At 36.3% G+C, this 27425-nt stretch overlaps 1 protein-coding gene across 1 annotated transcript in view; it reads right to left on the bottom strand.

Moving 5' to 3' along the window:
• The window catches only part of LOC112422917 (EGF-like and EMI domain-containing protein 1), a 584541-nt gene that overhangs the window by 91784 nt on the left and 465332 nt on the right, over nucleotides 1–27425 (bottom strand). Inside the window, exon 5 of the mRNA XM_071089982.1 lies at nucleotides 12114–12236. Coding sequence (XP_070946083.1) covers nucleotides 12114–12236 — 123 coding nt within the window. The remainder of the gene's footprint in view (nucleotides 1–12113; nucleotides 12237–27425) is intronic.

The raw sequence follows: 27425 nt of genomic DNA, 5'->3' as shown, positions 1-27425 counted from the left end.
TAAGCATAGTAAAATAATTTTTAAATTACATCTTTGGCTCTGGAAGTAGTTTAGATAATCAGTTAAAGGGAGTAAGTATGGATGATAACCCTGGTTAAGAGGCAATTGCAATAAACATTTCTGTAAGAGATCATGAGGGCCTTAATGTAAGCAGTCATAGTGGAGATAGCTCTTGGGGAGTGTGACAGAAGAAGGGCCTATTGGTATTACTGGAGAACTAGATTTGTAAAGTCAGAGTAAGGAGATGCCACGGCATTAATCTGTTCATGGAGGCAGAGACCTTATGACCTAATGACCTCTTGAAGGTCCCATCTCCCAATACTATTACATTGGTAATTAAATATCAAAATGAATTTTGGCAGAGACATTCAAACCATAGTGACTCCTGGTGTACTACACTGGCCTGGAGAATAAGTGGCCTGAGGTGCTGCCACTCACCAAGCAAAATTAACACAAGAGAAGGGAAAAGTTGGGAGCATGTGCGAATGAAGATGTGTTGAATTTTAGACGCACTAAGTTTTCCTTGCTAAGGGGACCTCCTCAAGAAGAAGCTCAGGCAGTAGCTGAGTCTGTGGGTCAACAGACAAGAAGAATTTGGTTTAGTAATATTGATTTGGACATCATTCTCTGCTAGCTGCTTGTAATAGGTAAAGCTTCACAAGTGGAAGAGGTTACACAAGAGGGAGAAAAGAAAGAGTTAAATTTAGAATACTGAAAATCGTTAAGATTTTGAGGATGAGTGGAGGGAAAAGACTCCCTGAAAGAAGGTACACCATCACAGAGATGGGAGGGAACCAAAAGAAAGTTGTGTTCCATAATCCAAGAAAGAGAGAATGTCAAGAAGGAAGGTGCTATGGTTTAAATGTCTCTGCCAAAATTCATGTTGAAATTTAACTGCCAATGTAATGGTATTGGGAGATAGGAACTTCAAGGGGTGATTAGGTCATAAGATCTCTGCCTTCATAAATGGATTAATGCCATTATTACAGCAATGGGCTTCTGATAAAACGATAAGTTGGGTCCCCATTCGCTCTCTGCCTTACATGCTCACTTCTGCCTTCTGCCATGGGATGACCATTGCCAGATGCTGGTGCCATGTTCTTGGACTTTCCAGCCTCCAGAACTGAGAGCTAAATAAACTTCTGTTCTTTATAAATTACACCATCTCTGGTGTGTTGTTATAGCAGCAGAAAACAGACTATGATAGAAGGCAAGATAATCACTTTCAAGATATTAAGCAAAATAAGGTATGAAAAGTACTCCTTGAATTTAACAGTGTATAATTTATCAATAACCTTGGCAAAACTAGTTTTAGAGAGAAGTTTTATTTTAAGATAAAGATAAAGAAGATGATAGAGGGAAAAGAAGCATGTAATGGAGCCATGTTCTAAGGAGGAGGGCAGATGAGATCCTATCCAGAGGTGGGAAGATTAGCCTGAAATTACAGCAGAAGCACTTTTTCCTCAGAGCAAAGAGCAAATTAAGGCAGAGCTTAGAGTTAATTTTAAAGTTCTGGGTGGGAGTAAAATTTGGGAGGTACATTAGCTAAAAATTTCAATTTTCTCTGCAAAATAAAATATGTGTATGCGGTAATAGATTATGAAATCACTGACTTCTCCCCCCACCCCCAAAAACGATGTCTCTACGACTTGTGTCAGAAAAATGCAAACTCTGAAATCATGTTATTCTTGTATTGTCAGTAGCTAGAAGCTAAATTGGGATACTAAATTTGGATTTAAGTTTTCTGCTCATATCTGCTATTTGCAAGCACTTATTCCTTCTGCTTCTTTTAGATGTAGGCAATACTATTTTATGTTTAATGTCTCTCCGCACTTCGTATCCTGTAAAAATGCAGAAGCTTCCTGTAGCTTGCTGCCTCCAGTGCTTTTGGAAAAAGGGAGATATAAATCTTCAACCCGGGGATAAATGAGAATGGGAATATATTACTATACATTCAAAATATAGTTGTGAATATTGCTCTAAAACTCAAAAAAAGATATAAAGAAAAGGGGGGATTGTTAAAACAGTCAGTGAATGTATGCTTTAAAAATCTACTATCTTTGTCTGTTTGGCTGCTATATCAAAATACTATAGACTGGGCAGCTTATAAATATTTTTTCACAGTTGTAGAGAATGAGAAGTCCAAGATGAAGGCACTGGCTGATTGGATGTCTGCTAAGGTTACCTCTTTTTTGTAGATTGTACCTTCTTGCTGTGCCCCCATACGGTGGAAGGGGTAAACAAGCTCCCGCAGGCCTCTTTTTTTATAATGGCACTAAAGCCATTCATGAGGATTCTACCCTGGTGACTTAATCAACTCCTAAATGTTCCCACCTCAAAATACTATAAACTTGGGGGTTCGGATTTCAACATATGAATACTAGGATCACAAACATTCACACCATAGCAACTACTAACAAAAATGCCTAATAGAAGTAATGGGATCACCAAAGCAAATTTATACTTATAGTTTCTGAACCTTCATAATTTTACTTAGTTCTATGGCTATAGCCAAGTTCCAAGGTGTGGAACTACACTAATAATATTACCTAATATTTTTCACTTGCTTGCTCTGTGTCAGGCACTGAATTAATCCAGCAATCCTTCTGCTGGTATATACCCAAAGTAAAGGAAATCAGTGTATCAAAGAGATATCTGCACTCCTATATTTGTTGCAGTCCTGTTTATAATATATAAGATGTGGAAGCAACCTAAATGTCCATCAACAGATGCATAGATAAATAAAATGTGATTCATGTACACAATGAAGTGCTCTTTAGCCATAAAAAATAGTGAGATCCAGTCATTTGCAACAATATGGATAGAACTGGAAACCACTGTGTTACGTGAAATAAACCAGGCACAAAAAGATAAATGTTGCATGTTCTCACTTATTTGTGGGATCTAAAAATCAAAACAATTGAACTCATGGACACAGAGAGGAGGAAGATGGTTACCAGAGGCTGGCAAGGGTAGTGCAAGGCTGAGGTGGGGAGGTGGGGATGGGTGGTACAGAAAGAATGAATAAGACCTACTATTTGATAGCATAACAGGGTGACTATAATCAATAATAACTTAATTGTACATGTTTAAATAACTTAAAGAGCATAATTGGATTGTCTGTAACTCAAAGGATAAATGCTTGAGAGGATGGATGCCCCATTCTCCATGATGTGCTTATCTCACATTGTTTGCCTGTATCAAAACATGTCACGTACCCCATAAATATATATACCTACTACATACCCAAGAAAATTAAAATATAAAAAAACTAAAAATAAATAAATAAACAAAAACTATGTGGTAAAGTTAACATTGTTATTCTGAAAGAGGGGGAACTTTTTCCCCAAGATATACTGTTTTCAGATTAGCATCATTTTTCTCTCAGTCCTAAATTCCATAGTATATTTTCATGAATGAATAATTTAAAGCTAAAGTCTTGGATTTCTAGTGGCATGCAACGAAGAATCTCCCATTCTCAGTATCTCTGTATTGAATGGGTGCTCGGGTTGTGAGAAATAATGTGGGAGTAGATACATAAGTCATTAATCTAAGCTACCATTTATTGAGCATTCACTGTGTGTCAGTTACCACTTTAATCTCTTCACATGTAAGTTTATGCTATATGTTAAGCATTCTATAATGCACCATGGGATTACTTAGGAAACACAAGAAAACAAAATTAAATAGTGCTTAATATTAGGGTTTTATTATTTAATGCCATATATTTTATAAAAGGAACTAGAAAAATATCTTAAAAATTATTCGGAAGGAAGACATGTAAAGATACTTGTCACATAAAGAGAAAGAAGTACAAAAAGGCAGTTACCAAATGTGAAGACCACTATGCAAACATTTCATTATTTTGTTTTGTTGTAATCTCCAATACAGAAGGTGGAGTTCATCACACCACAAAGACATTCCTTATCACTCCCTGGTCCTTTTAAGAGCCTCTCTTATTTGTTCACTTTTAACCCCAGAGCCCACTCTCAATCTTCCCCATTCCCCATGGGTGACCATTATAGTATGTTACATATATATTCTTCTTTATAAGGTATGTGCTCTTTCACAATGTACAATATGATTTTTGTGAATTATTATCCTGATTTTAGTAGATATAGATATTCACATAGACATAGAGATGATACGGACTCTGAAAATCAGGGACACTAAGTAACTGGGCCAAGATCACACAACTCTTATGTGATACAGTCAGATTCAAACCTCAGTCTGTCTTTATCTAAAATTGTCAGTCTTACCTTCCTGAGTCTCCTAATTGTACAAAAACTACAGAAAAAAAGGGAAGATTTCTGAATGTGTTCCTGAAACTCAAGTAGTTGTAAAAAGTTACTAAACTGGGTTAACATTCAATGCTCTGGATGAAAAACTTAAGTTCATGATTTTTCCCTAAGGCCACAGATTGAGAATGAGACGGGCAGATAAAAAATGTTCCTTAAATTTAACTTTTGGGAATTAAATTTATCATCTACCACACAAAAGTGCTTAATCTTGAGAGGGTGATGAATCTGATAATGATGGAGAGATGCCATCAATCTGACAAACTAAACAATTTTTTTTTACCTGACATGGCCCTATTCAAGACATCAGCTGTCATCTGAAATGAATTCTGTTTCTAATTTGTCTTCATAAATAATGCAACTAATTGAAAGGTAGTTACAATGAAAGTCTTTAACCTCTTTCATATCCTATTTGAGGGCAATCTCTTTGCATTCCCTGGAAAGAATCCTTCCTCTTATCAAATAAAACTGAGACATCAGTGATCAGAACACTGAGATCAAAAACAAAAGAACTCATTGTGTGAAGACCACCACATCTAATAGTTTTCTCAATCTTTTTTTAAAATTAGCATTATTTTAACATGTAAAACTCATAAAAATCTGATATAAGAAAATGTATTCAAGCTCAAAGTTTTAGTAAGGACATCTTTATTTTAAACAAGCTCTTGCTTGAACACCTATCCTCTCCTTGCCCCCAAACTTCTGCTTAATTATCATTAAAGTATCACATTGACTGCACCATGTTTCACACTTGACCACAAACAAAATATCTAAAGTCTTTAGATTATATTTTCTAGGTCATCATTCTTTTTCTTTTTTTTTATTTAGTGAGACTGAAAAGGGGTCACGGGGTTCCATTGTGCAATGAATAGCACATTGGACTTCTAAAAGAAGACCATTGAACAAAAACAGATCCTAATCATTCCCTGCAACTGGAAATAAACAATTCTTGTATCAGAGACTGAAGTAATTAAAATGTTCTTTATCTAAGGTTTCTCTATGCAGACATCAGATTCCACTTGTTTTTTTATGAATGCAGATGTTAATAAACCTATGTACTGAAGTCATGAAAGAGCAGTAAGAGAACTATGCAAGCATTAAAACTTTGAATCATTTAATTATTTCATCCCTTTGGGAAGGCCAATTTCAGCAAATACATCAAGGAAAGAACTTGATTATGAATGGATATCTGAGCTGAGCATGTTTCACAAGGTTGTTATTAAAAATAAAAATTCAAGAAAGATTTTGTGAGGTATATCAAATTATAGCCAAAACGTTACAAGTTACTTAAAATGTAAACTACACAGTTAAATACTGAAAATATGGGTAATATAAATTATTTTAGCATGTAATTCCTGGCTCGTAAGAAACATCCTCTAATAATAAAAGCAGTTTATTCTACATTACCATTACTTCTCATATTTAGCTATATCTACTAGCCCCTGCCTCTCAACCATGAAAAACCCACCATTTAACAACTATTGAAAGACAATGTGTTTTGTAAAGGAGAATATCAGCAACGTTTCAAAAGTTAGAAATACTGGAACAAAACAACTTTAAGTTTTCTCTAATAAGCAAATCCATCTGGGTGAAGTCATTGTATTTTTTATATTCTAATAGGTGATATTTAAGTAATACAATGTGCAAGGGAATATTCTAACTATTTTGCAAGTATTATGTATAAAAATAGAAGAGTAAAATGAAGATAGACTAGAGGAAGGGTGAATAAAGGAGAACAGAGGAGAGACACAGATGATAACTCCAAGTCAGAACCCTGGTAACCGGAGTGAAAGTACAGAGAAGCAGCAATTGAAAGTGAAAATTGCACTGTCATGAACTCAAAAGGAAGATTTAGAAAAATTAGTGGTTAACAGCTATCACGAAGAGAATGGAACAGATTCCACTTAAAGTTGACAATTAAAAGGTCATCGGTGGCCAGGCGCGGTGGCTCAAGCCTGTAATCCCAGCACTTTGGGAGGCCGAGACGGGCGGATCACGAGGTCAGGAGGTCGAGACCATCCTGGCTAACCCGGTGAAACCCCGTCTCTACTAAAAAGTACAAAAAACCAGCCGGGCGAGGTGGCCGGCGCCTGTAGTCCCAGCTACTCGGGAGGCTGAGGCAGGAGAATGGCGTAAACCCGGGAGGCGGAGCTTGTAGTGAGCTGAGACCAGGCCACTGCACTCCAGCCTGGGCGACAGAGCGAGACTCCGTCTCAAAAAAAAAAAAAAGTCATCGGTGTCTTTCATTTAGTCTGAAACCCAATTATACATTTATAAGTCTATATATTATGATGTATTATTAAACCAACACAAATAAAATTGCTTGATATTTCAGATAAAGAGAATGCCTTTGGCAGTCATAATCAGAGAAGGAATTACAGGTCATTTGACATGGAACATAGTAAGTGTAGTTTTGATAGGCAGAGACTTGGGGGTGAGCTAATTTCTAGGCTAAGAGTAAAGCAAAGTGCAGAAGCAGAAAAGGGCACGACTTACTTAGAGAACTGAGAGTAGCCAGGTTTTGTTGGAGCATATCACAGAAATCTAGGAGATAAGTGATAAGACTGAAATGACAATAGATGATAAAAACTAGATTTATTTCTTCAATAGCTACCTTAAAAATACATTGTTTTAACACTTAGCTGTGTTTACTAAAATGTAATGTAAGAATTTATTTTAGCAGTGCTTTCATGATTAATCTTAGTCTTTTAAAACATATTGAACAGATGAGACAGGCAGATCATATGAGGCCAGGAGTTTGAGACCAGTCTGGCCAACATGGTGAAACCTTATCTCTACTAAAAATACAAAAATTAGCCAGGCATGGTGTTGCGTGCTTGTTGTCCCAAGTGCTTGGGAGGCTGAGGCAGGAGAATCATTTGAGCCCAGGAAGGGCAGACTGCAGTGAGCAAAAATCATATCATTGCACTCCAACTTGGGTGACAGAGAGAGACTCTCTCAAAACAAAACAAAACAAAACAAAATTGAACAGAAGTTATTTGAGGTCATAGGATCAGGAGTGAGATTAGCCAGGATTTCCTGAAGACTAAATTTTCCTTTCTCACAGTAATTTACTTACTTGATCTCTTTCTCTCTCAGACTTTCTATCTCTAAGATAGGAAATTGGACTACCATAATCCTTGGGCCCCCTCCAGATATTATTCTGTGATATGGAAAACAGTATTGTAACAAAAGCACCAAATTTTTTTTTCCAAGAAAAACGTACAAGTTACTCATTCATTTTTATTAAACTAGATCACAAAATTCTCACACTGCTTTTATGCTTATACTCTATAATAGAGTCTGAGTTATTTCAACACTTTTTAAATAAAATTAGAGCTCTATAAAATACTTAGGCCTGATTCAGTAGAAGTTTTAAAAATTCAAGTTAGCAGATGATTTATAATGAACTAGTAATTTTAGAAACTATAAAATTATAACACCTTAGTGATGAATTTTAAGCCCAATTGTCCAATTTCTGTTTTGCACAGGAGGCAGCCAGGGTGTAGAGAGATTAAATGACTTGCTTAAGGTCACATGCCAACTTGAATTTTATTGTGCCACAGTCCCTAGACCACATAGATGAGATTCAGTATTCACTAATCTGAACATAAATTTCTCTGTCTTTCTGGTGATTGCTAAAATCTATTTTCCATCCTTTAAACTGCTGCTCTCCACATAAAAGAAAATTTAAAAATATAAAAATGATTCCATAATATGCATGCTAAGGGAGAACACCAATAGCAAAGCAAATGTGACAAGAATTCCACTTTTGTCTGCTTCCCCATGCAGTGTCTGCACCCTTCCATCAACAAAGTGCAGCTACTTTCACTTGCTATGATGCTCCTCACACGTGGGGCATCCCTTCAGGCTGGTTTTCCTGATGCTGTGTTTCAGGAGAAATGACAGTGGGTCAGGGGCAGTGCTTCTCAAGGACAGGGACTGAGGCTCCAAGTCTCAAATCCCATTATTAAGAAAGCTGTTGAGAGAAGCATTCACTGCACAGTTTTGCATCAAACTATATGACAGTATCATGAGACAATATCATGATATAACAATGTCATGAGATCCTTCTCCTATATACTTTTTAAGAAGTGACATCATAATGACAAAAATATATGTGGGGTATTTTGGGGGTGCCATAGACATCTTAAAGAATCTGAGGAAAGGCCCTGGCCTCCAAAGCAATGGCGCATTCCAAAAATTTGCAGACAAATCCATGGGTTCGAACTGTGGTCCACTAAACCAAGATCCCCAGATTTATTGTGATCCCATTGTATCAGCAGTCCAAGCAGCTTGTATGGTGAGCCACATGCCCTGTGCACTCATACTTCCTGCCACCTTAGCTAGCTGCCATGGACTCCTTCCCTTACACCACTCTGTGCTGCTTGATTGTTCTGACGGAGGCTGACTGGTCAGCACCACACACACACCACCACAAGAGCACAGCCCTGAGAAAGAAGACCCTTTTGAAATGAAGCCATCTGAAACTCTGTAAGTGTCTGTGTGTGGAGAGTTTACTTTATTGTAGTTTTGATTAAGATAAAGTACAAAAAGCACCAGAGGTTATAACTCAAAAAGTCACACTAGTCTCATCCTATGACTAGTAAGCAGAATGGGGAAAAGGAAAGAAAAGAAGGAAAAGAGGAAGGAAGAAATGGAGGCACTTAATTTCAAGTACTCTAATGTGGCAAAATCACAACATTTCATAACTTTATCTTCTTCTCTGTGATGCTATTGTGAATCATAATAAACTTCCATCTATTACAATCTCCTATTAAACACCAACCACCATATTCAGCTTTCTACCAGGCAAAAAATCTCAAAGGGAATGTGAGACAATTTAATGGTTTCGTTTTTTAAAAAATATCACTATTAGTGGAGAGCAGTTTGGAGATATCTCAATTAAAAGTAGGACAACCATTCAACCCAGCAATCCCATTACTGGGTATACACCCAAAGGAAACGAAATTCTCCAACCAAAAAGATATGTTCACTCGAATGTTCATGGCAGCAGTATTCACAATAGCAAAGACATGAAATCAACCCAGATGCCCATCAGCGGTGGGCCGCATAAAGAAAATGTGGTACATATACACCATGGAATACTATGCAGCCATGTAAAAGAACAAAACCATATCCTTTGCAGTAACATGGATGTAGCTGGAGGCCATTATCCTAAGTGAATTAATACAGAAACAGAGTACCAAATATCACATATTTTTCACTTATAAGTGGGAGCTAAACAGTGAATGCACTTGGACATAAGGATGGGAACAATAGACATGGGGAACTACTTGTTGAGGGGAAGAGTTGAAAAACTACCTGTTGAGTACTATGCTCACTGCCTGAGTGATGGATCAATTGCAACCCAAACCTTAGCATCACACAGTATTCCCATGTTACAAACCTGCACATGTACCCCATGAATCGAAAATAAAAGTTGAAATTTCAAAAACAGATAAATAAATTAAATTAAAAAAAAACTTACCCCTTTTACAAGATAGCCCAGAATACAGACCAGCCTGAAAGTCAAGTCTTTGCAATAAACCATTTTTTTCAGAACAAATAAGCAAATCGTTATTGTTCTTAATCTTACACATTATGTATATTTCAATATAATGTGCTTTAGTTGTTGTTGGGCTCCTTTTTAAAAGACTGCAGTAAATGTAAACTGTGTCAGCTGAAATTCTTAAGCCCACCCTTTGAAACCAAAACTTCAGTGTAGTAAGTGGAAAGGGCATCAAAATTTTTTCAAGGGTCAAGTGCTGGGCTTTTAGTCCAGTAACTTCTGTAGAATGATATCGAGGGGTTAAACACTTTAAATGATAGCAGTCACGAAATCTACCTTTCTTATTAGCTTAATTCTCTCTCTCTCTCTATATATATATATGTGTGTGTGTGTGTGTGTGTGTGTGTGTGTATATATACACACACACACGTAATGGGAGATGTATATGTGTATCAGTATGCATATATAAATTTAATTTTTCCCCATGTTAAGATTCTGCATAAGGAGATCAGCATATGGAGCTGCAAGTAAGCTATTATCATAGTGCCCATGTATATGTACAATAATGATCAGCTTTTAAGGAATAGAAATAGAAAGGATAACCTACAATATCCTTGTCCAATTCCACTTTTGACCTGATGTCCTTAAAAAAACTGAAAAATTCAAGGACACTGATGGAAAGGAACAAGGGAAGAATTGAATGATTTTACTAAGAAATAACTAGGAATTGCCAAATTAATTATACCTATAAACACAATTTAGTTGGTGACTAGAGTGTTTATTTTGCCTTATCACAAAGACTAGATATTGTAGATTAATATAAATCACTGCTTTGCAAAAAATTTTTATATCAGAAACTGAAATTTACCAGGTAAACTTTTACTGATAAATATCCCATCTGCATGTATAAATAATCCTGCTGCTCTTATGTATTTTGTGATTGAGAGAAGTTATAGTGGCAGTTTAAAGACGTTACCAGCTGGAGACTTTGCAGATTGGAAATGAGGATGGAAAGGGATTCTTCCAGCTAAAACCAGTAATCCCACAACAAGAAAGGGTTGTTTTGATTTAAATATGCATATATTAATGTCCCCCAACCTGTGCTTGCTATCAATACAATCATTATGATACTGAGCTCCTTGAAGCCTAGGATATGACTTTTGTTTGTATCTTCACTTGAATTCAAGAATGTTTTTTCTTTTTCTCTCAGAACCTGTTTTCTTATATCAAAATCAGATCTATGAATAGGACATCTTTACCTGTTTGCATTGCCATTTTTTTTTTATTTCTCAAAAGATATGCTAAGAAGAAGAAGGAGGTGTATATGTTAAACAGCTAGTTGAAATTGGCTGATTTCAATTCCAAGTTTCATAATTATATACTACATTATAAGATACTAACAATTTTGTCTGGATGAACTAGTTAACAAACCGTATAAACAAAAAGCCAGCAATTAAATTGTGCTGTACAAAGTGCTACTTTTTTAATATAAATATTTTCAAAAGGGACCTGGAGATGAAGTTAGAATGCATTTTTATGTGATCTGAGAATCATCACTTAATGAAAAAAAAATTTATGTAAATTACTTCAGTTAAAACAACAAGGAACATTTACAAGTCATACAGGAAACATAACATTTTTAAAGTTTTTTTTTTTTCTGTTTATGAAAGTGCCATATGCCCATTTTAAGAAGTTTAGAAAATTCAGAAAAATACAAAGACAAAAATAATCCTACCACCCCCAACTAGTATTAAGACATTTTGATGCACAATGAGCATACAGAATTTCAGATTTCATGTGTGTAGTTTTGACTGTGCTTGAACAATCCTAATATCCTTGGCATATAATCTGCTGTAATTTTGCTGGGGCTTGAATTCTAATCAGGGTGTTCCGAGTCTAGTTCTGTCTAGTCTAAAATGAGTGACATTGTTGCCAGTAATTATGATGGCCCAGTATCTTCACTTTATTGTAGTTCTATGCTGTGCTTGTATATAAGCAACAACTAACAAATGTGTACTCTGCTGTATATGGTAGAAATTATATGTTACAGAAATATTCACATATTTGGGGATTCAAGGTTTGCTTGTGAATGTTAATTTCTATATCTCCTTCCTCATTTTTTGTCTGGTAGTCTTTTAATAGCAAAATATCTTTTTAAAAAAATCCTAAGGGATAGAATTGTACTAAAAACTGTCAGCTTCTATAGATATTTTTACAATAGAAAAACCTTTCCTTCCTGCCTCTACATGGGCAGGTCGATTTTCACTGAAAACGGCTTCAAGCTGGTTCTAATATTTACTCACTTATGCAGGTGCATTCGTCAGCGTGCAGTCTCCATCCCGTATCACATTCCCAGTGGAAGGTGCCCAGAGTGTTAATACACCGCTGCTGGCAGCCTCCATTCACCACCGCACATTCATCGACATCTAGAGGAGGAAGACAGATGGTCAGGATTACAATGTCATTCCAATGTCAGCTTCGAAGAAGTGGCACAATATTTCTTTGATACACAGTATGTGTTATATTGTACAAAGGCACCAGCTCTGTTGCCACAAATCTTTGCTTATTTGATCCATTTTGTTTCATCATGTAAACAAGAAAATGTACCTAGAAACTTTATTGAGCTTTTTAAAGCCCATCAATGATGAGCATAGGGATTGCTCATAATTTTCTATTCTTCAAATATTGGTTAATTAGACAGATTTGAGATATAGGTATTTCCTTGGGGAAGGAAAACTGGAGGGGAGAATTACAATAAGCTACTCTATCAGGAGCAACACACGCTAGTAGATAAACACCTATTATTGGTCTGGCACTGCTGAATAAAGCCAGTAATAGAGTCAAGACCTTGAATCTCCTTCTCATGTGCTATGATGAACATCAGGGCAGAGACAGATAAATTAAAATGAAACCATGGTTTGGTGTTCTTAAAAATATACATTCGTGTCACTGATTCAGCTTCTTCCTTCTCACTCAAGATGCCATTTTCAGAAATACCATGTTTATATGGGTGGTTACTTTAATTTTAGAAAAAATAGAAAGAGGTCAAGATTCATGATCACCTATGTCTTAAGATCAGCCAAGGTCATGATAAATGAATTATGATGTTTATCTTCTGTTTCGAAAAGAAAAATCAATTTCTCTCTCAGAAGCTACACTTCCTTGTACCCTGTGTAATCAGTACTTGTGTATCTAAAATCACAAAAAGAAGACAGCCATAAACCTAGGGAGGTATTTTCAGGTAGCTGGTGGATAAAGAAATTCTAAATGCTCTTGTTTGGGGATTTATTTTTAAATAAAAACCTATGACTTTTGACAAGTTTCAAAGAAATAATCATCTTTCAGAAAGGTGGAGATTTAGCATAGCAACGCATGTGTCTAATGGATAGAATGCCTGCTAATAGATAGTTTTCCCTGCTCCCAATCTCAGATATTCCAGCAAGAATATTAGGAATGAACATTCTTCACGAAAATATAGTCAATCTACTAGACAATCAGCATTACAACAAGCAGCATAAATTCCATAGGGCAAGATCCTTATTCAAGAAGACATCAAAATGGAGAAGTATTACTATTGCAATGACTCATAGCACCTTTTCAGGCTAAAATCCTATAATCTGTAATGAGTGCTTTGTACTGTAATAAAGACTAGAGGATATGACCTAAGGGAAGCAAAAGAGTTTTCTTTTACTTGGCATTGAATTTTTTAAATAAAGGAGACAAAATATATACAAAGAAGATATAAGTCATCAAATAAATCCGATACTTAAAAACTACTAGTTCTCACTATTTTACACAATTTAGTATTTTCCTTTAAAAAGTAGATATTCTGGTATAATTGCTGATATTTTCAAAGGAATCTTATTTTAAAGATAAGAATTATTGACTTTTCAAAGTGCTAGGATTTTTATTACGTTTTGAGTCTGTGATAACCAACCTCTAGGTCTTTTTCATAGAAACTAATGTTAAACCAGAATTCTCTATGTGTTACTTGTATTTTTATGCAGGGTTCAATATTTATGCTGGCTAAATTTTTATCTTTCTGACTTTAGGGTATTATTCTGTGGAGTTAAGATACAATTTTGAATCTTAATTCTGTTAAACCCCGAATTAGATATCCTTCCCACGCTTTAAAATTTTAGACATAAGTACAACTCTTTTTTTTTTTATTATTATTATACTTTAAGTTCTGGGGTACATATGCATAACGTGCAGGTTTGTTACATATGTATACTTGTGCCATGTTGGTGTGCTGCACCCATCAACTTGTCAGCACCCATCAACTCGTCATTTACATCAGGTATAACTCCCAATGCAATCCTTCCCCCTACCCCCATGATAGGCCCTGGTGTGTGATGTTCCCCTTCCCAAGTCCAAGTGATCTCATTGTTCAGTTCCCACCTATGAGTGAGAACATGCGGTGTTTGGTTTTCTGTTCTTGCGATAGTTTGCTGAGAATGATGGTTTCCAGCTGCATCCATGTTCCTACAAAGGACACAAACTCATCCTTTTTGATGGCTGCATAGTATTCCATGGTGTATATGTGCCACATTTTCTTAGAAGTACCATATGACCCAGCCATCCCATTACTGGGTATATACCCAAAGGATTTTAAATCATGCTGCTATAAAGACACATGCACACGTATGTTTATTGCAGCACTATTCACAATAGCAAAGACTTGGAATCAACCCAAATGTCCATCAGTGACAGACATAAGTACAACTCTTAATTTTTGAGCATACTAAGCTTTAGATCACAAATGATTTTGCCATTCTCAAGAGTTATTGCAATGTGCCATATATATTTAAATACATTGAAAATGTCTTAAAGGATGCTACTTCTGAGGGGGGAGAAAATGTATTCAAATGGGTTTAGTCCAGGGTATGCATGGGGCTATGTTGGACAAAACGATTTAGTCATATCTATGATGTTCTAATGTTTTACAAGAAAAAGTTATCCAGTTGTTACTTACGTAATGAAAACAAATTTTAAAGAAAACAATATAGTATGACCACCTCCCTTGACCCACCCACCAAACTTCAATAGTTTTCTGACAAAAGAAACAAAGTTAGTGAAAATAAGAAAAATCACTGAGTCCATTCCAAAGATAAGAGTGGGCATAGATTTTGAGAATGAGTGTTCTTTTTAATATGTTTTAATGTGTTCATATTCTTTTTTTTTTTTTTTTTGAGTCTCGCTGTGTCGCCCAGGCTGAAGTGCAGTGGTGTGATCTTGGCTCACTGCAACCTCCACCCACGGAGTTCAAGTGATTCTTCTGTCTCAGCCTCCTAAGTAGGTGGGATTACAGGTGCCCGCCACCACACCTGAATAATTTTTGTATTTTCAGTAGAGACGGGGTTTCACCATGTTGGCCAGGCGGGTCTCCAGCTCCTGGCCTCAGGTGATCCACCCGGCTTGGCCTCCCAAAGTGCTGGAATTACATGTGTGAGCCACTGCACCCAGCCTAACATGTTTATATTCTTAATATGTCCTAGAATTTTAATTAAAGTACTATACCATAGTTGAAATAAGCATGCATAACACACACACACACACACACACACACACGCACACACACACGCAAACCAAACTTTCTCTGTATTTTGAGTCAAATAGTCTTGGGAAAAAACAGTGTTGAAACTTATTAGCCAGTTACCTTGCCTCTCTGAGACTCAGTTTCCTCATCTATAAAATGAGATGATAGTGATGGCCACATGTACTGTGCTGTGATGTTTTTCCTATTCATATCTCAGATTTTGGTATATGGTAATGCTTGAGATTATATGTAGAAATTAAACAATGTTTTTACTCCACTAACTAATAGAGCTAACAATATAAGACCATGAAGTGAGAGTGCATGGCAGGAGCAGTGAACAATATAGAAATTCAGAGGCAGGAAGTTCATTAGGTTTAGGGAAAAAATGAGAATTGAGTGCGTGGTGAGGAGAGTGGACAATCCAAAAGTACAGTGGTTTGTCTGAAATTTAGCATTTAGATCTGTCAGGCTAGAGAATAAGGTCAGCAAAGGGAAGTAAAATTGAAAAACAAACCTAAGTCTCCTTTTATTTAATTTGGATGGTAAAGCATTCCTCTTCTTGATTAAAAATACAATACATTTCTGGGCAGGTTGAGACATAATAGGCTGTGTTCACACCATAGCAAAGCGAACTTATTAAAAGTTAAAAAAAAAATCAATCACTTATAGAGTGGGACCAAATACTAAGCAATTGGTTTGACTTCTTTTTTCTTTTTGCCCTTTCAGAATACACTGAATTTACTGATTGGGCATTGTGTAATCAATAGTCCTCAAACTTGGCAGCACATTAGAACCACTTGGTAAGCATCAAAAAATACCAGTGCCGGGGTCCCACCCTTACAGGGTCTGAATTAATTGGACATGGCTAAGGCCTGGGTATCAAAACATTTTTAAAGCACCCTAAGTGATTCTAATGTGTAGCCAGAGTTAAGATTGTCTGGTGCAGTAAGTGTTTTAATTACCTAGGGATTTTGTTAAAATGCAGATGCTGATTTAGTAGATCTGCAACTGAGGTCTAAGATTCCGCTTTTCTAACTAGATACAAGGTAATTCTGATGTACTGGCCTGTGGACCATAAATTCCAACTGGTAAGAGTGTAGAAAGTAGTCTGTTTAACCATCAATGTCACATGAATCACAAATATCATAATTTGGCTCAATTTCTCAGTTGTTTAATTAAATTAGGCCAATTCAGTTCAAATTCCTAAATCTATACTCAGACCAACATATTTAAATACATATATGTATTAGAGTAAGCAAAACTATGTAATTTCAAGACAATTTTAACATTATCTATTATGAGAAATGATCTACCTCTGTTAACCTGAAGGAAATGTTACTTCTTTTCTGATTGAATACTTCTGATATAGGATGAAACTGGGTTAAATTGCTATGATATTAGACCCTTATGCTGGAACTGTCACAAGTGATTTTCTTGGCTATCAAGATTCTGCCCAACAAAGTTAAAACCAGAAATTTCAATATTACATTAAAATGTTATTAACAAGTATCCTTCATGTGAAGAAACAATTTTTCAACAATTCTCTGAGTTATATCTTCATGCTAGATGCTTACAGAAAGTCTTGCTCTTAGAATTGGAGTTCCAGGACACTGCTGGGAATAAGGATAAAGTGATTAGAATTTTCTCAACATTACCGCTGTGATGTGGATCCAAGATTTCATGATTCTATGCTATAAAAGACTGTCAAAAAGAATAAACTGTGTCTGATATTTTTCCTTTTAATGTCCTTTCTCTAAATATTTTTGCTCTATGTATCCCTCAAAACTATTTCCTGAGATGGTCACATAATATAATATCTTAAAAGAACGCACATTATTAGCAAATGTATTTTGCACTTAAGAGCTCCCTGAGATTGTTTTGTTTCCAAACAATCAAAATCATTTCATGTTATTTCTTTTAGATTGTGTAACCATTTAACTGAGAACCAGAGTAAGATAAATTATTCTTCCTTTGCCTTTTAATATACTACTCTCAGATACCTGTTGATTGAAAATAAGTGCTCCTAGGGTGCTTTATGTTGGAGATTGCACTGTAGAGTGTTAGGTTTGGAGGAAATATTGAAGAGTTTGGTGAAGATTCTGCTAGGCTTTCCATATGGCCTTACTTTCCTGTGTTCTACTATAGTGGCAATCACTCTATATATCAAAAGTGCTTATTTCTTCCTTAAAATTCTGGAGTGCCTGATAGAATGAATTTCTTAAGGGGTTAAAGATCCCATTGCCTTAAATATTTTCTGGCATAGATTAAACACTCTATATATGTCATATGGATGATGAATGAATGAATAAATGAATGATTAGTTCGAGAGTCATCCACACCATTCAGTCTTTTAATGCAGCTATACTCACTGATGGAATTTCTCAGAATTGGGCTCCTTGACTCTGTCTCTTTTCACCCTCGCAGTAGACTCTTGACATTTATGACTACTGACAAGTAGCTTGAAACATCTGGTTACAAAATAGTCTCTAAATCTTCTGAGGAGCAAATATGAATTGTGTCTGTAATGAGTATTGGCTGGTTGCCTGTTTGGGATTCATCCATTTTCCTTCTTTCATACTAAATAAACCTGGGTGTTCTCAGGTTTTCTATAGGTCAATTTTACCTCTTTCACTTTAGAGATATCATGTAGTTTATGTGGGATTGATAAACACTGCCCCCTTCCAAATCCAGGATGGGCTTTATTTGGCATAATCTCATCTATATTTACCAAAGTAATTGGATCAGGTAGTCCCTTCATTAGCATATGACTTTCTCATGAGGAATGCATTACTTCAGATGAGATCCAGTCAGTAGGAAGCTCAACATATAGGCTGGGGATCCTGGGACATAGATGCTCTCTTGCTCTGGAAACTATAATGTATGAATATGAACCATTTTGCATAACCACTTTGCTTCCATGAGTGAAGCTACACTAAAGATAAAGTCAATCGATACGGGACAAAACTGAAGAAATTTTAGAGAACTGGAGTTGGAGCCCTGATTAAACTATGCCTGAAGTCCTCCCTATCTCTGAACTTCTGTTAGGTGATCCAATAACTCCCTTTAATTATGTTTTAGTTAAATGACTCTGTTGCTTGTAAACAAAATTATCTTTACTGATGCATGCTGTAAACTGTAGCAGCTTACAGTGGGAGAAAATCACCAAGTGCAGCTTAAATGTAACATCTACTTTTCAAAAAGATTTGTTGTCCTCCAATCTGTAAAATGACTTAAATCTGTATTTCATAAAGTATATAAAAGTCATACTTTCCAGTTGTTCTCTACAGAATTTATTGGAGATATTATATTCTGTCAAAATTGTAATGAATTTGATGGTTCATCTTGGTTCATCTTGACTGCAAATGCTTAGTGTTTATAAAACTGCCTGTACAAAGTCATGATAACACCTGACAGTGGCAGGGATACTAAAGTTGGCTTCTTGAATGGTTTCTTCATGGTGAATCACCCTACTTTTTTTTTTTTTTTTTTAAATCTCATCCTTTATCCTGTGTATTTCCTTTTTTTCTTTTCTTGGCAGCTAGACTCTCTGGTATCTTGAAAGTCAGATCTAATTAAGTAGGAAATAAATGCATGCTGGTAACTCTGTGGATTTTATTTTCCTAATTTCTGCTATTTCTGCAAATAAAAAGAAGTTGCCAATTTTCTAGCACAGGCATTCACCAAGCAATAACAAAATCCACTTAGTTTAGAAAAGAGGTAAATAGGATTTTTGAAGAGAATGACAGTACTAAGAAGGAACAAAGCTTAAAGGACTTATCTTGTGCTAAGGATAGGAGGAGAGTTCATACGTTCATAGAATATGCAATTAGTTTGGTCTATCTAGAGGGAGAGTTAAAGTGGAAAAAGATTTTGCTAGAGATGAGGCAGGGGCCTGATCATGGAAAGTCTTTTATACTACATTAAGGAGTTACGGCTTTACTTTATAGGCAGTGGGCACTCACAGAGTGAAGAATAGATAAGAGGGGTGGCAGACAGAAGGCAGAGAAGCCAACCAATAACTGTTGCCAAAATCCAGATGAAAGACAATGAGGACATAAGCTAGTAGCAGAAGAAATAGAGAGATGTGGCAGATATAAAAGAACCTAAGGAGAATAAATCAGTATGACTTGGTTATTAAGTGAATGTGATGCAGAAGAAAGAGTCAGGGTCAATTGCCTTGAATAATTGGATAGATGGTTGTGGCATTCACCAAAATAGCACAAGAGAAGAAACACTGCATATTAGATGAATAGATCAGTTTTAGAAATAAATATTTTGATGGGCAAGTACATAAGTCAAAGACAAATTTTGTTATCTTCTTGTTATTATCTCTCACAGCCAAAAAAAAAAAAAAAATAAGGCTAGTTAAGCATACTCTAGTAAATGAGGAAAGGAGGATATTTATCTGCTTGGAATTACATAAAAACAACAATTTAAATACATACTGGGTCCTCTCTCTCCACTTGTGTAAATGTGGCTCTGATTAGATGATGAAATATTATCAGTTTAAAGTTTCTGGTTTTATCTCTGCCTTGCCTGATCACCAAATCCATTTTCTTTTGAATTATCAAAAGGGATGAAAAGCTGGGGATGTTATTAGGCAGCTGAATATGTGGGCTAAGATCAGGGGAAAATGTGAGCTGATTTTTCAACTACTATCTACATATACAAGTCTGAAACTTAGAAGTCATCCTTGACACTTTCCCCTCCTTCATCCACAACCAACCTAATCCCAGATTTCACTGTATCAAAGTTACCTTCTAAGACATGTCAAATCTGTCCATCCATTTTTAATCTCCACTGTCACCACACTAATTTGAACTACATTGATGTTTGCAGTAACCTAATAACAGCTCTCTCCATGTTCACCATGGGACCCTCCAATATCTTCTATATGCCACACCACAGTGATCTGTCTCTCTCTACTATATATATACACATACACAAAATACATGTATATGTATATATATATACACACACACTAAATATATATTTACTATATAAATATAAATTTTGTGTATTTTAGTATTTAGTATAAAAACATATATATATTTACTAAAATCTGGTACCAATTGAGCCACTCCATTAATACAGTTTTATATAAATATATATACACAGACTATATAGAGTTATATATGGTATAAGTATGTACTATATAGGTATATTACTACATATAATTATATTATATACTAGTATATAATATAGTATACTATATTTTACTACACTGGTAATTTATTTAGTATATATAGCTGTGTTAGTGGAGTGGTTCCACTGGTACCAGATTTAGTGGGCTGGGTTGACAAAGAAGTGGGAGATAAAGGAAGAAAGGGAATTAAGACATGCCTTGTAATAAGTTTGACTGTTAAGGAGAGGAAGTTGTAGTTGTACAGTAGAGTGTGGTAGTGGAAGAGGGGAAGTTTTTTTTAAGGTGAATGACACTTGCAGAAGTTTACTCATTGAAAAGGACCAACAGAGAGATGATTTAAAGATACAAAAGAGAAACAGAATTCTCAAACCACTGAGAATCTCAAATGATAATACATTAGTGCATTCTAAAATAAAGTATACATTGAGAAAGAATCTGCCACAGGCCCTGGTTATCCCTAGATATTCTTGCTGGGTATGCTAAGAATTCAGGGCTCTGATCATCTTTACCCAAGCCATTTTTCAGGGCTATAGTTCCACAGAGAATTGAGCTAACATCTCCTTTGACAAAAAAGAATAGACTTGTTTCCACTAACTATAAAAGCGGTAGATGCCCTAAGCTCAGTGTTTCCCTGATATAATGTAACTAATTGCAGGTGCAGGCATTCATAATGGGCTGTTTGTGTGTCTTTGTTGTGAGATTTGGGGGAACACGGGGAATTCACACAAACAAATGAAGGCCTGGCTGCTCCTTTTGTCATGAGTAATAATGTCTTTTGTTTCTGACCCAGGAATCTCATATCTTCTGTCAGCAACTGTGAAACAGTCAAAGCTTGTCAATATAGAAGTAGAGTAAAATCTCAAACATTGCACAGTTCTTGACAGTAGTATGCAGAATAATCCCATTCACAATTGCTTCAAAGAGAATAAAATACCTAGGAATCCAACTTAAACGGATGGGAAGGACCTCTTCAAGGAAAACTACAAACCACTGCTCAATGAAATAAAAGAGGACACAAACAAATGGAACAACATTCGCTCATGGGTAGGAAGAATCAATATCGGGAAAATGGCCATACTGCCCAAGGTTATTTATAGATTCAATGCCATCCCCATCAAGTTACCAACGACTTTCTTCACAGAATTGGAAAAAACTACTTTAAAGTTCATATAGAACCAAAAAAGAGTCTGCATTGCCAAGACAATCCTAAGCCAAAAGAACAAAGCTGGAGGCATAACACTACCTGAACTCAAACTATACTACAAGGCTACAGTAACCAAAACAGCATGGTACTGGTACCAAAACAGAGATACAGATCAATGTAACAGAATAGAGCCCTTAGAAATAATACCACACATCTACAACAATCTGATCTTTGACAAACCTGACAAAAACAAGAAATGGAGAAAGGAATCCCTATTCAATAAATGGTGGTGGGAAAACTGGCTAGCCATATGTAGAAAGCTGAAACTGGATCTCTTCCTTACGTCTTATACAAAAATTAATTCAAGATGGATTAAAGACTTAAATGTTAGACTTAAAAGACTTAAAACTATAAAAACCCTAGGGGAAAATCTAGGCAATACCATTCAGGACATAGGCATGGGCAAGGTCCTCATGACTAAAACACCAAAAGCAACGGCAACAAAAGCCAAAATAGACAAATGGGATCTAATTAAACTAAAGAGCTTCTGCACAGCAAAAGAAACTACCATCAGAGTGAACAGGTAACCTACAGAATGGGAGAAAATTTTTACAATCTACCCATCTGACAAAGGGCTAATATCCAGAATCTACAAAGAACTTAAACAAATTTAAACAAATTAAAAAATCAAACAACCCCATCAAAAAGTGGGCAAAGGATATGAACAGACACTTCTCAAAAGAAGATATTTATACAACCAACAGACACATGAAAAAATGCTCATCATCACTGGCCATCAGAGAAATGCAAATCATAACCACAATGAGATACCATCTCACACCAGTTAAAATGGTGATCATTAAAAAGTCAGGAAACAACAGGTACTGGAGAAGATGTAGAGACATAGGAATGCTTTTACACTGTTGGTGGGACTGTAAACTAGTTCAACCATTGTGGAAGACATGGGTGATTCCTCAAGGATCTAGAACTAGAAATACCATTTGACCCAGCCACCCCATTACTGGGCATATACCCAAAGGATTATAAATCATGCTGCTATAAAGATATGTGCACACGTACGTTTATTGCAGCACTATTCACAATAGCAAAGACTTGGAACCAACCCAAATGTCCAACCCAATTAAGAAAATGTGGCACATAGACACCATGGAATACTATGCAGCCATAAAAAGGATGAGTTAATGTCCTTTGTAGGGACATGGATGAAGCTAAAAACCATCATTCTGAGCAAACTATTGCAAGGACAGAAAACCAAACACCACATGTTCTCACCTATAGGTGGGAATTGAACAAAAGAATGCTTGGACACAGGGTGGGGAACATCACACACCAGGGCCTGTTGTGGGGTGGGGTGAAGGGGAGGGATAGCATTAGGAGACATACCTAATGTAGATAATGAGTTAACTGGTGTGGCACACCAACATGGCACATGTATACGTATGTAACAAACCTTCACATTGTGGGCATGTTCCCTACAACTTAAAGTATAATTAAAAAAAAAAAAAAAAAGAAATCCCACCCATGGGCCAGGTGGAGTGGCTCATGTCTGTAATCCCAGCATTTTGGAAGTTGAGGCGGACAATTCACCTGAGGTCAGGAGTTTAAGACCAGCCTGGGCAACATGGCAAAACCCCATCTCTACTAAGAACACAAAAATTAGCTGGGTGTGGTGGCGCATGCCTATGTAATCCTAGCTACTGGGGGGCTGAAGCAGGAGAATCGTTTGAACCAGAGAGGGGGAGGCTGCAGTGAGCCGGAATTGCACCACTGCACTCAAGTCTGGGGGACAGAGTCAGACCCTGTCTCAAAAAAAAAAAAAAAAAATCACGCCCATGATCATCTACTACTTGGGGTTAGAGAGAGCATGTTTGTTGCAGAATGGAAGGACCTAGGGAATAGTAGAGGATTTTCCTGTCTTCTTCGTATTCTATCAATTCCTGTTGATTCCTTGTAGCCTTGAAATTATCAGGAAAGCATAATTCTGGGCAGATCTCTGTCTTCTTGAGCCTGATTCAACCACTTGATCCTTTGTGTTAACTCAGAAGGGGGACAGAAAAGATGTCATGCTGATGTGTCTTTAGGTGATTTCTAAAGAACAGCAAGGACACAAATACCCAACCCAGGAAACAACAACTATTGTACTATATCCTTAGCTTGCTGAGTGCAGAGATGGCATTCATTTTTCTTACCACTGTGTTTCTAGTACCTATTTCAGTGCTTGGTCCAGAGTAGGTGGGAAAGCCTTGCGACTTTGTACAGCTCTGGGTCACTGGGGAGCTGGAGGAGCAGGATGAGGCTCCACAAGCTGCGAATTGAAAGTCAGAAATGGTGTTCAGGAATCAACCTCTTTTTCTTCCATCTCTCCAACTGACCTTACTCCTTCTAACTGACTCCACTCCACATCCCAACCAAGCTGGTCAAACTAACTAAAATGACCTGGTTACTTCTTAACACACAGAAACCTTATAGTTTATATCATGCTTAGGAGTTTGATAGAAACTGTAATAATGATGAATGAATACTAACTCTGAAAGGCTCTAGTAATGCATTTACCTGCATAGAACTTTTTTCCTCCTTTCTTTTCTCTGATTATAGAACTCCTCATACATATGCTGGGATGAAGTGGGGGGCTATTCCCATTCCCATGCCCCAGAAGCACCAGAGAACCATAGGGTGGGCACAGGCACCCTGGCTGAGACAACCTGAGGACTCCATCTTTCTAGTCATAAGCAGTAGATCAAGAAAGGGCATATGACCCAAGCCAAATGAAGTAAAATTCTACCAGGGACTTTTGCTAAGGCTGTTAGGAAACAAACCAACACCACTACCTTTTCTCTGGAATCATCCATTACAGAGACAGTGAAAACTTCCAGCTTCCAGGGGATGTGTTTTTCACCATAGGGAGAGTCTACCTGAGAATAAAGACAACCTAGAGAAAGGTAGACCTGGGAAATGAAAAGAGACAGCCCTCTGAAGACAGCGTTTATGTGCCTGGATACAATTCTGCCTGAAAGCTGGGTAATATCTGCATTTTTCAGTTACATATTATAATACTTCCTCCCAAAAAACAGTAGCGGCAGCAATTTAAGCTGATGTTAAGTAAATTTCACTTAGTTACAACAAAGAGTCTTGATTAATCCAGGGTTATCTCAGAAATGAGCCCACCATCCTGGATGACTCAAAGAGCATCTTTAGAGAAATGCATCTGCTATTCTATATTGCTGACATAAGACAAGCCACTTCTTTGTTCTTCCTAAAACCCTATGAGACAGGAATTATTATTCTCAGGATATCTCTAAGTCATTGTTCATGTTTCTGTTGAGCCAGTAACTGTATGCTTGGGGTAATATTTTGGGAGCTCCCATATGCCATGACAATGAAAATATTTATCAGAGCAGGTAAACATTGTTGACTGTTACTCCATCAGGCCTCCTGTCTACAGACTGTTTTATGGCCAGTGGTTCTACATTCTGGGTAATCTAAGAAAGAGGAGTGGCAGATAGGGAACTGGCATGTCTTGGCTTCCTACCTTGTTTGACTTTAATTGATTTTGTCCCCTTTTGTCCTCTCTGAAACTTTAAAAGATAAGAATTACTATGAATTTTAAAGATAATGAAACGATTTTAAGACTTCAAGAAATTAGGAGATATGCACAAGTCCTGTTAGTGATGGATCTCAGATTTGAATTAAGATAAAAAATCAGATAACTTTGAGTCTGTGGTCAACATTTTTTTAAATAAGCATGCTGTTCATGTTTATGACCCTTGCTGGTTTAATAATTTTTGCTTTGCTCAGATGAGAATAGCATAAACAGCTAGATGATAAAATGTCTATGGAAGTTCTGATAACAATTTCCTTTACACAGAACCCCTCCCCTCTCTCTCCTTCCATTCATCCCACCAAATGCCTGGCTTGTTATCTAATTCTAGCCACTAACCAATCAAGTGTCAAATGATAAACTAGACAAGAGAAACATCCTCTTCACACAGTGAGAGATAAAGAATGACTAAGATGGATGGAAGAGTTGATGGGAAAGCCGATATAACCATAATGGACCTCTGCACATGATTTTATTTATACCGTCCTGTAGTTTTAGTTTGTATTTTTATGAAAAGAAATAATTTCTGTGTACCAAAACAAATAGAATCATGTATACTTCTTGATTTTCATGGCTGATTTCATGATACTTCATGTTCTATAACATTTGTTATTGTTTTTCCTTTTGGGATACTAGATTATCATTGGTGGCACAGAGATTCTAACTGTGGAAGAGAGGTTGTCTTATGAGGGCTAGGCATGTACTTCTTCTCTTCAGTAATCCATATATACCTTTCCAACTTATGCTCATGCATTTGACTACTTAACTTTTATTTTATATTTCAAAATAATTTGCTCTGTTATTACTAGTCATACAGTCTGCTCTCTCCCCTCCCTATTTTATTTTTCTCTCTTTCCTCCTCTACCTCTACAATGTTTGGTGAATTTTATCCAACTATAAGCTTAGTATCCTTTTCAGCAAAATGTAATAATCAACTAGCTATTTTTGCAGTCAGAAATAAGAGGTCTGTATATTCTGAATGCCTAAAGACATATTATTTAGGGAAATCTGACATACTCCTCAAATTACCTTCCTATCCTGTAAGATTTCTTATTTTTTTTCACAAGTTAGAGGATAGAATTTCCAGGAAAGTGAAGGAGATACAAAACAACTATGTTTTCTTTTTCTGTTTGCTTAAGAAAAGATAGCAAGAATTTCTACTTACTTGTTTTAAAGAAATCTTATTACTTTCCCTCCACTCTTGGATTAAAAAAACACATCAGTGACCTCAGTTTTTATTGATTTTTCTCTTCATGATGAGTCATGCGTCTATGCTTCCTTGCATGCTACTAATTTTTTATTGAATTCCAGACATTGAATTTTACCTTGTTAAATGCTGGACCGCTCTGTATTCTTCTAAATATTATTGAGCGTTGCTCACAAATGTAGTTGTTACTTGGAAACAGTTTGATCCTTTTGCGTCTTGCTTTTAAGACTTGGTATATAAGACATGAACAGTTTTCAGTCAAAGGCTAATAATACCAAGGAATGTAATTGACTATTCATCCCAGTGTTTTGTGAGTTGTGAGGTTTTCTAGCATGGTTGGTGAGAAGAGGGATGATTCCTATCTTTATGTGAACATTATTGTCAACTGTTTTTTCTCTCTAATACTTTTGAGTGCTCCTTTCTCCAGCCTTGTGTGACTTCCTCACATGCATGTGTTGATCAGTACCCTGCTAATACTTGAGGAAAACCCTCTGCTAATTTTTGTGTCACCATCATAGCTGCCCACAAGGTGCAGATATGAGTCTGTCTGCAGGCTGAAGCACTTAAAAATGTGAAAATCACTGTACCCTCTTTTTCCAACTTGATTTCCTTCTACAATCTCCCTCTTCTTCCAACTTGATTTCCTTCTACAATCTCTCTATTTTTGTGATGTGAGGTAATTTTAAAAAATAATAATAAACAAATATGCAAATATTGAGTTTATTGTTATTTGTGAGAGTGTCATTCTGATTGGAGCTTATATAGCCATTCTAAAGGTGGCACTTTCCCTACCACTTAGATAATACTTTTGTGGTGTTGCCCCCAGATCTTCACTGTATCACATTACCAAATACATAGAATGTGGTGACTGAGAGCATCAATAAAATTAGTTGTATACCAATTAAAATATATAAAATTATAAAAGTGGGACTCACAATTAAAAATTCACATCATTTTCTT

The sequence above is a fragment of the Macaca nemestrina genome, chromosome 2 (genome assembly GCF_043159975.1).
Source record: "Macaca nemestrina isolate mMacNem1 chromosome 2, mMacNem.hap1, whole genome shotgun sequence".
Lineage (NCBI taxonomy): Eukaryota > Metazoa > Chordata > Mammalia > Primates > Cercopithecidae > Macaca > Macaca nemestrina.
This window is presented reverse-complemented; position numbering and strand designations above follow the sequence as displayed.